This window comes from Mobula hypostoma, chromosome 6 (genome assembly GCF_963921235.1).
Source record: "Mobula hypostoma chromosome 6, sMobHyp1.1, whole genome shotgun sequence".
Taxonomy (NCBI): domain Eukaryota; kingdom Metazoa; phylum Chordata; class Chondrichthyes; order Myliobatiformes; family Myliobatidae; genus Mobula; species Mobula hypostoma.
This window is the reverse complement of record NC_086102.1, coordinates 160,431,485-160,445,616: the sequence shown is the minus strand read 5'-3', so window position 1 is coordinate 160,445,616 and position 14,132 is coordinate 160,431,485. Positions and strand designations below refer to the sequence as shown.

Sequence of the window (14,132 nt, the reverse complement as noted above, 5' to 3'; positions counted from 1 at the left end):
CATTAGAACTACTTTATGTTAAGAAAGAACTGTAACCTTTGAGACTTTATCAACATCAGCAATATTAGTAGGGGGAGAGACTACCACACAGTCCACATGAACACAAAATCGTTTCACTTTGCAGATTGCATTGTACAAGATTAAAAAAGTTAACAATAAGGTGAAATGATATGCATCACTCAAGGGAAAAAAAAACAAATAGCAGTAACATGACACTACATATACTGTAACATTGCAGCAGAGCAATAGATATTCCAGATTGATTTTAGTTCAATGAAGTGAGCATGAAGATGAACATGTCAACAATAACTAAAGATAATAATTGTTGAACATACTCCACCTCCTTGTCAAAATACAGCCATTGCAGTCCATGCCTTTTCTAGAAAAGCTATCACAGTGACGTTTACCAAACTTAAAAACTCTTCATGTATTTCCCCCCTCCACATCTTGCACCTCCAAAAGCTGAATGCCTGAATGATAGACCAATGGCTAATTTAAGTTTGCACCAATCATCACTAACAGAAGGAACCATTAACTGCCCCCTCAAGGGATATTTACTTAAGAATTCTAAGTTGTATATTATCAGCAACACTCAAATTACAGGCTTCATTACAGCCTTATTCCAATCGTGAGAATGAAAGCTGATTAGGAGAGAGAGAGAAAAAAAATCAAAGGGCACCAAGTCAAAATAGATATGATTACATTTTAACTCTGAATTCTGTTACAATCCAGGTTAACTGAGGCACTAGGTGAAAGGGATGCAGGAAAATGTCTTGCCTGGAGGCTACTATCACGGTTTCACTTCTGAAGGTTCCCTGAAGGGTTCCTTTGACCTCGGTAGTTTCATCACTGGTCTGACATAAAGTTGGATGGACATTAGCTAATGATTCGGCTTCGTTCTGAGCTCTTCTAACAAGGTCAAAGGGCTTAATAATTTACTGCACAACTAGACCAATAACAATATCTGGGTTGATGACTGGAAATTCCAACTAAGGACCAGATGAGACTTCTTTACACCAAAGTGCAGAACAATAATGATTGAACAAAAGCTGGCCTAAACCTGACCAAAATAACGAAGTGTTTACACTTCAGCAGATTACTTCTTGAGATTACTCTCAGCAAGGCTCATTCAGCTTATGACAGTTTATCTGTCATTCACCTGGAGGGGTGCAGCTGCAGCATCATTTAAGAACTTAACTTCGTTCTCGATCAAGAGGCAACCTATCTGCGAAATTCAATCTTCTTTTGCTACAAGATATAATGTAGAGATGCCCTGCAAATAAGACTCACTTCAGAAACACTGCAAATGTCCTGATTTTGAAAACTGGCAAGAACCTTAATAAGCTATGCAAATATTATTACTTTCTACTTCTCCTTGTCCCCCATACTATTCTGAATTGGATGTGCACTGACATCCTTTCTTTAATGTTCAGTTGATATTCAGGAATTCCCCATCTAAAACAATCAAGAGAGCTGAATCAATAGAAATCCTACCGTAGTTCAAATATTCTCATCACCATCACCTCCTCAGGAAGTAGTGAATGAGGTCTTAGCAGTATCACCCAAATCTGGAGGGAATACTTTTAAATTTATTAAGTAGGTCAGTTTTTTAATAGTTACAAGTAGACTATATTTTGGTAATTTTAAACATGTATAACTATTGTGAAAGGGCCACTTTCTCATAAACACGATGAATACGACCAAAACAAATAGATCTCATGTAGCCTTTTTGGAAGGCCAAGCTACCTCCAATAAATGCTTCAATAGTGAGCTGAACTCAACAATGAAACTTTTTTTTTGCCTATTACAAAGCAACATTATGCGTTTTGGCTTCCATCATGCAAGATAACAAAATAAAAAGGAATTGATTTTGGTATCTGGTTAACAAAAAACACAAAGTACAACAAAAATCAACATTTTTCTTTCCATCGAGTAGTTTTGAATAAGCTAGAATTTAAATTTTCAAAAGCAAAACTAGGCTTTAAACTATCCAGGCAAATAATAAAATGAAACAATCACATTTCACAGTGGCAGCACTGGAATATTGTTAACATCTCAAGATTAAAGTAGTAGTGCAGTGTTTTCCAGGACAATTTGCCTATATTGTACATCAATTAATGTTAATTATCCAAGCTTCAGAAAAGGCACTTCAAAATATTAATTTGAATATCTACTATACATATACACTAGGTAAACATAAATGTAGACAAATTTTTATGGCATACACGTCAAATTAATATAATATATATATCCTAACATTTAAAAATACTATGGTACATTTTCAAGAAACAAACTATATCTATGTATTTCCAAGTCAAAGGTATATTGGTGACTATTTTAACCCGTTTTAAATGCTAATGTAATATAGATCGTAGAAAAACAAAAAAAAATAGTTGATTAAAAACCTCCAAAATGGTGACATATCTGCACGATTTTTATTTGAGTTGACAAACAAAACATTTACATGAAATAAGAGAATGTCAAATCCTCTATAAATCCATTATCAAATGTATCACTGTCCACAAAATAAATCTGCACACCTTCCAGGTTTGTCCAAAAAGAAGACTTGGTTGAATGTATTTACTCATTCTTTTTAAATGCAGATTTCACTAATTACAAAAGATGACAACTGGAAATAGCAGTTTGTGAGATTCCAGTGGAAACTACGTACAGATCGGCAGTTCTATCCAAGACCTGGTTCCTTTTTCTTTAGTTATTGGATTTCTGTGGCCTTCATCAGAGCTTTGGCAATGCAGTTTTTTAATTTTTGCTTAGTAGCAGCATTGTAAATACTCAGTGTCTTCTTGGAGAACTTTCCCTGTACCTGCCGTCATCTTTTCTGTAGTCCTTAGAACGTTCTGAATATCTACTCTCAAGACGATCGTGCTTTCCAGATCGCTTATCTACACCATTTTTTGGGCGGTCTTCTTCACTATTTCTCGAGGTTTGGATTTCTTCACGACACTTCTCTCTAGATTTTGACAATTCTCTGCTATGACTGTAATGATCATTGCTATCCTTGTTCCTGGAGCTGTTCCTATCATTTTCAGAACGAGAATGGTTCCTTGCATCTTCTTTTCTGTATTCAGTATGTTTATCTGTAAAGTCACGGTTTCGATCATGTTCTTTATACCTATCACTGCGTTTGCGATCTCTTTCATTCCTGTCCTCCCTATCATGTCTGTCTGAGTCATCTCTTCTCTCTCTAGGTTTCCTATGTGTTCTGACACTACTTCTTTCCTGTTCCTCACTTCCACCTCGATATCCACGTTCTTGCTCTTTTCTAGATCCTTCTTTCTCACGTGGCCTTTTTCTGTTGTCTATTTTTTCTTCACCTCGGTCCTTTTTGTTCTGTATTTTCTGGTTCTTTGAATTTAAATCATCTGGAAAAAAAAGATTTACTCAGTCACTTCCAATGTGCAGACTATAAATATTTCCTTTTTCAGCAAGCAATGGAATTAATATTTAAATATAATTCTAGATCACTGGATTTCCTGAAAGCGTAGCTGAGAGTCGCACAATCATTACAAGTTCAATGACATTAGTTGTACAATCACTATGTGTGAGAAGCTGACATTTATATATCAAACGGTTAGTCAATATATTCCATCCAACTGCTGGTGGGAATTACAATTTCGGTTAAAACATATACCACAAAAGCAACATGCAGCAAAGCTTTAAACAAAAAAAAATGAACCTGCACTAGCATTGTAATAGCCCAACAAAACATTGAATATGGATTTTTACACAACGAGCCTTGGCACGACTAAAGAAATGAGGATCTTAAGAATGTAACTAAAAGCAAAACAGAGTAACATTTTTATGCTCAGTTACTGTTGATATTTACAGATGAAAGCCCAGCTACTCAACTACAGGTCCGATGCACTTGGCCATCTGTCGGGTTTGGCTGGGCTCAGTAAAAAATTCAGCTGCAAATGCTGAACCCTAAAACTAAATGAGAAAATGATGTAAATACTCAAGAGGTGCTTCTGACCTACACCAGTAACTTTGTTATACTCTCCACAGATGCAGATGCTGAGTATTTCCAATTGTTCCTGTTTGGTCAGGGTGGAATCCTGGCAAGGAAGTGGAGGGTGAATTTTGCTAAGATTTGGGACACATTTCTTGAATGTCAGTTTCAAGTTTAAATTTAGTGCCACCATCAGGTGGTGACAGGAATCTATTTCAGTGGGGGGACTGTAAAGGAATTGTCCCAGCCTACACCAGGACTGCCTTTTCCTGTCATGGATATCTGGTATGACTCAGTGTCAGTGTGGGCGTGATATGCTGTAAAAGACTCTGATTTGGGTTGTGTATGAAAAACAAACGCAAAAGCAAGACTTGGCATGTTGATAAAATGCTTGTGGGAAAGCTGGAGAAGTGAAAAAAAAATCTTTTACAGAAGGATATTTTGTGACTGGCTCAGTTTTAGTCAAACTATGAATATGAACAGTAGTTTTGACAGATTGCCTGCAGCTATTCTGAATTATTGGACAATCTGTCTGTGTGTGTACACATTTAATATTGCTGCCTTCAAATCGTTGGTGCAAAATTAATCCCCAAACATATCACTACTAAATGAATTTCCAATCTGTTTTCTTCAATTTCAATCACATTAAAGTAGATCTGTTGAGAATGATGGCACAACATAATTATCACACTTCATTATCTTTCTGTTAAATTTTTACCATTATTCAAACTAAATACTGAATGTAAAAATCCAGTATACCTCTGAAAAAAAAATGTTGCCATCTTGAGAGTAAATTAAAATTGCCCTTAACTATTCAGGCAATTCAATAAGCTGGGGAGTAACATCGTTGCTATGATTTGGCATTTTAAAAATATAAATAATATGAAAGACTAAGCTCAGCCTCACAGAAGAATAAATCAGTGGAGATACATGGCACCTCATTTTCAAGTTATACCAAATACTTCTACAGATCCACAGCTGTCCATATGACAACCACTAGACCCGCAGTGGGTGATTCAATTTGCTTTTCCGATTTTATTCTTGGTATGTTTTAATAGGCCATTTTTTCAAAATTATTCTTAGGAGTTTGAGGTTGCTGGCAAAACCCTTCTTAATTATCCTGAGAAGGTGATGATGCGCTGCTTGCCTGAACTACAGGTCACGGTACTCCAATGGTGCTGTTGGATAGGGATCTTCACAACTGAAAACCAGTAATAAAGCAATAGTGAATTTTTCAAATCAGCAGTAAGATGATATTTCCATGTGTTCCCGTCCTTATACTTGGTGGTTGGGAATGCTGTGGAGGAATTAGCCTTCGTAAGCAAATTTGGTGGATGGTACATACTGCAGCCATGGTGCAATTAGTGGTAAGAAGTATGAATTTTATGAATATCAATTTAATTGAAACATTCAAGATGCAGAGCACGCGATCCCTGGCTTCTTGTGGGGTGGGGTGGGTGAGAGTGGGACAGATATAATCAAAGAGAAAGAATACACACTTGGGATTGAGAATCTGCCATGATCATACTAAATTGCAGAGTAGGCTCAAAGGGCTATTTCTATTTTTTTGTTAACATTATGATAATGGGATACTGTGCCCTGGATATTACCAAGCTTACTGAGCTGCTCTCATTCAGGCAGGTTGTACGTATTCCATCATGCTCCAAATTTATGCACAGAACATGACGCAAAATCTTTCTGACACCTGCTACAGAATACCAAGTCTTTTCCCCCTTTTAAAGTTTTTGGTATGATCTTTGTCAATCAAAACAGTACAAGTCGAAGCACTTCACTTCAAATGACATTCACTTACTCCGTACATTTAGATCACAAGTGCAAATCACATTTATGCAGGGTTAGAAAAAAATGGGGGATTGTTTTTTTCCTAATGCCTTTTATGTTTTTGACAATCGTGCATTATAAATACAAAGCCATGAGATATAGGAGCAGAATTAGGCTATTAGGTCCATCAAGTCCATTCTTCCATTTCATCATGGCTGATCCATCTTTCTTCTCAGCCTCAACCTCCTGCCTCCCCACACCCCACTCCCAAGATGGAAAACTACATTTTATATGCATTAACAACTTAGCAAAAGCTTATGAAAAATAGTTATTTACTCAAGTTGTTGATGATTCTTGTTAACTAGGAAAAAATTAAAATCATTTAATGTAATTTGAGTTTTTAGGCTAATAAACTGGTTTAAATGGTGAGCCTACTCAAATGACTTCACTTCTCTAGATAAAAGCAATCAGAATGGATGATAAAACATTGGGCTTGCCGGTGATCCCCTAATCCACAGATTTAACAAGTTTAACAACAACAGTCAAGCTTTCTTTCCCTACCAACTGCTGGCACTCATTCCAGACATTCTAAGCAATTGAGTCCATTTGAGCAATACATCAGAACTCAATTGGTGCACATGGAAGCCTACCTCATCAGCCATTATTGAGGGCAAAAGGCCTTCTGAAAATCTTGTTCCCAGAAAAATCATGTTCATGGAACAATTGTCAAATAATTTCTGATCAGTTTAAAGTATTTTGATTATGTGTTTACAAAATACTTCAGTTGATATTCTAACTTCACAACGTAGGCTTACACATTCCCAACTTTTTCTACAAAATATATATAACCACAATTTAAGAGTAAATTGAAATCTCTTCAACACAGTAGCGATCAAATTATCTCATTTATATTGTTGCTTTTGAATCATGACCCTAGTATCTGCTAAAATTAATTATGACCAAATAGAAATTAAATTTTCCCTTCATAAAATATAAGTCTTTATTCATAGCTGCATTTTATAATGAAAGGAAGAAATGAGAAGCCATAAATGAGGAACTTCACAAGATTTTTGTCATAGATTGAAGAAATAAATTCTGCAACGAAAGTAACAGAGGTGAGAGAATAATGTGCAAAAGGATTTGTCTTATTTTTTCCTTTTATGTATGTAAATATTCTTCAGTATGGAGCAAGGCTCAAAAGCTATCCATGAAGAACATACCTGAATCACTGCTACTGCTGGAAGATGAGCTACTGCTAGATGATCCTGAACTGCTATCACTGTCACTGCTACTTCCACTACTTCCCGATTCTGAATCGGAGGAAGAATCTGAATCAGAGTCCGAGGAGGAAGTGGATGAGGAAGAAGAATCTGATGATTCAACATCTTGCTGCTGTGTCATTATGATTTTCGGAGCATTTTTTAAATGTTCTCGTAATTCGTCTCTGTATTGGAAAGAAGAAACTAATATTATTGGAAGAAGACAATACTAATCTTGTGAAGGAACCAAAAAAACCTATACATACGTTAGCCCTCCAAGACCAATAGAGGTAAAGAAATTGATAGCAAATCGAGTATTGCGTGGATTATCCCTGGGAAAGAGACCTTCAAAGAAAGGCTGCAGAGTTCTGTAATAAAAACAATAAGAAAAACTACTTAAAAAACAATATTATGCTTTAAAGCAATAGAAACTTTAATACAAGGTCAAATAATCTTGGTTAGCTGTATTATACAGTGCCTTGGAAAAAGTACTCAGCCCCCACAACTATCACATTTTACTAACTCATTTTCTAAAGTTAAAATATATTGAACTAGCAATTTATTTGAGCGTATCTACAAAATATTGTGCATGTCAAATCAAAAGAAAAATTCCAAAATCTGTCAATAATTTACTAAAAATTAAAAACCAAAATTGTGAATCTGAAAATGTGCACATCCCTTTGTAATGACTATGCTAACTTTCCACAGGTGTAACGATGTATATTAAGAAGAAGAAGAAGAAAGCCCTTAACTCCCATCGGGACGCCGTCATGACGGTGTTCTTTTTAAGCAGGCTTTCTTATTTTTACGAGGCCGAGTTGCTAGCTCGATGCTCAACCCAGCACGGATGGAAAGCGTGCAAGGGAGCCGGCTGTATTCGAACTCTGGTGCTTTCGCTCCAAAGTCCGGAGCTGATGCCACTACGCCACCAGCCGGCTAACAATGTATATTACTCACCCAATTTGTTGATATAGAAAATTGGAGAATTATCTGAATAAATACCCCCTCCACTCTACGTTCCAACAGTATGGTAGATTTTTAACAGACCAAACCAAAATGCAGACAAAAGAGTATTCAAGGTGAGACAGGGAAGTGCTATTAAGAGAAGCACAAATCTGGGGAATGATACAAGACCATTTGAAAGGTAGTGAACATACTTTGGTGCTCATTGCTCAGTCCATCATGAAAAAGTGGGAAAAATATGAAACCACAGCCACATTACCCCTCTAAATTTGTTGTCAGAGAAGAATGGCATTTGCAAGAGAGGCTATTGAGATGCCAACAGTTACTCTGAATGAGCTGCAAAAGTCAATAGCAGTAAATGGAGATGAAATTCATGGTTCCACACTCTAAGGCCTTGAACAAAAGGAGCATTTATGGAAGAGAAGCAAGGAAGCAGCTCTGGCTTAACGAAAAGCATTTGCTTGCCTGTAAAGACTTTGAAAAGTGTCACTTAGAAGATACCATAGATATGTGCATGAAGGTCATGTCGCAGATGACAGTGAAGTGGAATTTATTAAGTGGCAAGTGTGGCATAAATCTAATACTGAACATCAGCCAGGTAACACCATCCCTACTGTAAAATATGGTCGAGGAAGCATTATGCTATGCTTTTCAGCTGCAGGGACTGGAAATCTGGTCAGGATTGATAGGCAGATGAACGTTGCTAAATACAGACAGATCCTGGTAGCCTCTGCCAGAAAGCTTAAACTGGGAAGGAAGTTAGTCTTTCAGCGGGACAATGACCCAAAACATACTGTCAGTGCAACCATGGAGTGGCTTCAAATGAAGAAAAGTGATATCAAACAAGAGAAAATCTGCAGATGCTGGAAATCCAAGCAACACACACACACACACACAAAATGCTGGAGGAACTGAGCAGTCGAAGGGAAGATTTAAACTTCCTGCTGAAGGGTCTCAGCCCGAAACACTGACTGCACTTTTCTCCATTGATGCTGCCTGGCCTGCTGAGTTCCTCCAGCATTTTGTTTGTGTTGAAAGTGATGTCCTTGATTGGTCCAGTCAGAATTCTGACCTTGATCCGACTGAACGTCTTCAGCAAGACCTCAAGATTGCTGTCCACTGCCACTCCCCAATTGGTCTGACACAGCTTGAGCAATTTTGCAAGGAGGAATGGGCAAATCTTGTTCCATCACATTGTGCAAAGCTAAGAGACTTAACTGTATCCAAACAGACGACTGGCAGCGAGAGGTGGCTCAACTAAATACTGAACAAAGGCGAATGAATGCTTTTGAACCACTGACAGTTTTTGAATTTTTAGTTTTTCACACTTTACACAGGTTTTTCCCAAAAAACTTGGAGAAAATTGTAAAGCAGCATGTGATTCACAAATAAAAATTCTCAGTTAAGTTGATCCCCAGTTGTAGTCCTCATTTACGTGAACAAAGGGTTGGAGGCTGAAAATATTTTTACAACACACTGTACAAATACCATTACCCCACCTCTGCTCAAGACTTTGCCGATTTTCCTGTATTGGAAATAAAGTGCTCAAGCAAGTCCATGCATTTCTATTTGACATCAATGTTATGCAAATTCAATCCAGACTAATCCAACTTATATCTTAGTAGCAAGCATATGAGTAAGCACATCTTTGACTGAATATTTATGGAAGTGACTCCAATAAAAAAGATGTTTAAAAAATAGACCACTAAGACCAAAGTACTGTTACTATCTATCCCTAAACACTTTCAGAACAAATTTAAAATGAACTATCATACATTATTTTAGTCATCAGCACATGCAGCAATTAAGTACATGCAAATATTTTATTTGGAATAAAAAACAAAACTAAGGCATTGAGATATATTTCAAGAGTATAAAAAAATCTAAATTACTGGATCTCTTAGATCCCCTTTTTGATATCAAATCAGCAATATAAAAACATGAATGAACATATAATAACTGAAAAGAAATGCACATTGGAGCATTCAGCCTATTTGGAAATCTTAATTCAGGATAGAACTCAAAACAAAATACACTGTCCTGGAGCACAGTTACACATACATGTCCTGTAGTCTTTGATTTAGTTTGGGGAGTCCCATATATTCACAAAGCTCTTGAAAAAGGATCTTTACAAAGATTCTGCTGGAAGATGTTGTTGTTTCTTCACTTAAATGGACACATTCGAGAACCTACAAGTATGCAGGGAAACTGAAATGAAGTTTGCTATTTAATTAGCTACTTTTAAAACATATTTCATTCTTCAGCAGTATTTTAAACAATTCAAAGACAATAAATACAATGACATTTATCTAACTCGACCATTTACCATAAGGCACAGGAGCAGAACTAGGTCATTCAGCCCATGAAGAGTGCTTGATTTAATTTTCCATCTCTACACCATACTCTTCTCCTCCCAGTAACCCTTGACATGCTTACTAACAGAAAGCCATCAATCTCTGCTTTATTATACTCAAATGATTTGACCTGCACTGTTGTCTGGGCATTGAATTCCACAGATACAGCACCTTCTGGCTGAAGAATTTCTTCATCTGTCTTATGGTATGCCCTTCTATTCTGCGGCTGTGCCCTCTGGTCCTAGACTTCCCCACTACTGGAAACATTCAATCCACGTCCACTTTATTCAGGCCTTTCAATATCCGATAAGTTTCAATGAGAATCCCCCTCCCCATTCTTCTAAATTCCAATGAATTTTAAGGCCCAGAGCCAAACACACCTCATAATAGGTAACCCTTTCATTCTCGGGACCATTCTTGTCAACCTTCTCTGGGCCGTCTCCTATGCCAGCACATCTTTTCTTAGATGAGCGACCTAAAACTGCTCACAATACTCTTAAAAGTGGGGTCTGACCAAAATCACAAAGCATTAGCATTATATCTTTGCTTTTTATACACTAGTTCTCTCAAAATGAATGCTAACATTGCATTTACCTTCTTTATTACCAACTCAACCTTGAAGTTAACCTTCAGGGAAATCTGTATAAAGACTCAAGTTCCTCTGCACCTCCAATTTCTCAATGCTCTCCCCATTTAAAGAATAATCTACACAGTTACTCCTTCTATAAAAGTAGATGACATCCACTTCACTACACTGCATTCCAGCTGGCACTTCTTAACCCATTTTCTCTACCTAAGTCCTTCTGCAGACTCCCGGCTTCCTCAGCACTGTCTGCCACTCTACCTACCTTTGCATCATTCACAAACTTGGCTCCAAAGCCATCAATTTCATCAGCCAGATCATTAACATACAACATGAAAAGGAGGGGTCCCAACACCAACCCCTGTGGAACACCACAAGTCACTGGCAGCCAACCAGGAAAGGCCCCCTTTATTCTCACTGTTTACCTTCTGCTAATTAGCCAATCTTCTATTCATGTGAGTACCTTTACTGTAATACCACGGGCTTCTATCTTGTTTAGCAGCTTCATCTGCAGCACCTTATCAAAGACCTTCTAAAAAAGCAAGTAAACACCCACTGACTCTCTTTTGTCTTATCTTGTTTGTAACTTCCTTCTCCCCTTCAGGAAACCATGCTGACCTCTGCCCATGTCAGCATGTGTTTGCAAGTACTCCAAACCTTCTCAAGATTCCTTTAATTTAAACTCTCAAATCAAATCTGGTTCATTGCACACACCAATTCCAGGATTGCCTTTAACCATAATTGCATGACCACAAGCTGCTCTAAATAGCCACCATCTAAGCATTCTACAAATTTCTTCTCTTGGGATCCAGTGCTAATCTGATTTTCTCAATCTGCCTGCATATTGGAAGCTCTCGTAACATTAACTTTGCCTTTCTTACAAGCATTTTCTTTTTCCATCTATAACTTGAATGTCTGTTGCTGGCAATAGTTAAAAGTTAACAAGAAACTGCTTAGAAAATTCCGTATTGGAATTAGTAACTCGAGCTAGGATGATGGCAATGCTTAGGTGTTTAGCATACAGTGTGATAAAAAGGAAATAAAGGAAAATGGGTAGGGCAATAATAATGTATTACCACTAAGTAAAAACTAAACTGACTGGCTCATTACAGAGCAAACCTTTTACTCATTTATTATTCTGTTCAAAAAATACATTTTCTGATATAAAAGGTATTTATTTTAACCTTAATCAACCTGAAATATTCACTGGGCCTCAAGATGTATATCGGAGAGAAAAAATCCTCGAAGAAAACACAAATAAATGGAGTACTGCCTCTGACCATGACTTACACTCCAAGGAATTGAATCTGTGTACAGGAGGTGTGCAAACATCTTGGCCACATTGCGTAGTTTGTTGGTTTCTAACCGATGTATAGTTTCATACTGTTCTTTGTAGATTCCTTCAAAAGCTTCCATATAGTCCTTTTTTAACATGCAAAAGCGCTGCAATGATATTGAAATAGAGCATGAAGCATACAATTCCCCATTTACCAGAATAAATGCTTGACATATTATGTTCAGAGAGAAATAGGTAAAACATTTAGAATTTATGGACTGAGGGATACCACAATACAAAGCAATTTTAACAACAGTTTTTACATGATCAGTTCTTAACCACTGACAAAACACATACAGTAATATTTACAACGATACTCACACCAGCCAAAAGACCGAAAAATTTTTCATACGTTCTTTGTTGTGCACAGCAATCTAAAATCATATTGCATAGTTCTTTCTGTGAAGAGAAAGACAGGTTCAAAGCTTTAAAAAATAAACAAAATTAAGGTGGCCATGAAAACAATCAGGAGAGCAAGACCAAGAAACATTGCGGAGGCAAGTCTTCTATGGGGAAAAATATCAAACAAAAGCTTGATTTTATTATTACAGAGTTTAATTTAGACCATATTTTTACAAACGTATAATCCTACTATTACACATTAATGATTATTCCATTTGTCATGTGAATTGTAATAAAACACACATTTTAATTTGTGAAAATAGGTTATATATTTTAAATATGTAAATTTATAATGCCTCCATTTTACTCATGTTACTTATTTAACCAAATTGAAATCGTACTGTTATAACCACTCTATGATTGTTTTAAATGATTTCATTTCAAAAGCTGCATTCACTGGCATTTTATTAAGTACCGTCTTACCCAATAAAGTGGCCACTGAGTGTATGTTCATGGTCTTCTGCTGATGTTGCCCATTCACTTCAAGGTTTGACGTGTTGTGCATTTAAAGATACTCTTCGACACACTACTGTTGTAACCCGCAGTTATTTGAGTTACTGTCACCTTCCTGTCAGCTAAAACCAGTCTGGCCATTCTCCTCTGACCTCTCTCATTAACAAGGCATTTTTGCCCACAGAACTAGACATTTTTTGGGGGGGGTTTTTTTGCACCATTCTATTAAATTCTGGACTGTTGTGCATGAAAATCCAAGAGTTTTCAACCCTTCCCAATTTAAATTGTTAGCATAAACTACAGTAAAATTTCAATAGTCAATTGATTGGTATCTGGTTCAATGGGACCTGTTTCTACATTACCATCAAACACACCAGGGCCCCACTCCTCACTGGGATCCCATTTCTGCACTCCCTTTAAACTCGTTTGATTCACTTTAAAATATACCACTGCACAACATCTCAAAAAGGTCGATAAAAGTACATTGGTATATCAGAAAGGGTAACAGTCGCAAGTCTGGAAAAACTGCCAGTGTGGCACCAGAGTTCCTGGGATACGATATACCGTGTATGGAAGCTAATGCCCTCTGCACCCTCTCCAGAGCCTCTACATTCTTCCTGTAATGAGGCAGCCAGAACTGAAGACAATACTCCAAGGGTGGTCTAATCTGCATTTTATAGAGCTGCAACATTACTTCATGGCTCTTGAACTTAATCTCACAACTAGTAAAGGCTAACACACCATACATTAAACAAAGAAAATGTTAAATCCAAATCCCAAAATGACATAAAAAGTTTGAATGTAAGGAAAAGAGACAAATAAAAGTAATGAAAACAAAATTTCATCTACAGCAAAAAATATCAAAGAAAGATTTAAACAAATGAGGTCAATTAACATTTGCAAGGAACTACAGGAAGTTCAAAATTTAAAGTGAAATCATTTCCAAAAATCATAGAATGATTATAACACAATTAAGATGCCCTTCAGCAGATTGTGTCTGTGCCAGCTCCTGAGTGAGACAGCTTGTCTA

General features: G+C 36.9%; 1 protein-coding gene across 1 annotated transcript in view; it reads right to left on the bottom strand.

The window, feature by feature from the left end:
• Positions 1–2,400: 2,400 nt before the first annotated feature.
• Positions 2,401–14,132, bottom strand: part of cwc22 (CWC22 spliceosome associated protein homolog) — an 85,396-nt gene continuing 73,664 nt past the window's right edge. Inside the window, exons 16-21 of the mRNA XM_063052063.1 lie at positions 12,569–12,646; positions 12,202–12,354; positions 10,036–10,163; positions 7,278–7,379; positions 6,973–7,196; positions 2,401–3,383 (exon numbers count right to left, since the gene is read on the bottom strand). Of these exons, the coding sequence (XP_062908133.1) occupies positions 2,794–3,383; positions 6,973–7,196; positions 7,278–7,379; positions 10,036–10,163; positions 12,202–12,354; positions 12,569–12,646 (1,275 nt within the window). The 3' untranslated portion in view covers positions 2,401–2,793. The remainder of the gene's footprint in view (positions 3,384–6,972; positions 7,197–7,277; positions 7,380–10,035; positions 10,164–12,201; positions 12,355–12,568; positions 12,647–14,132) is intronic.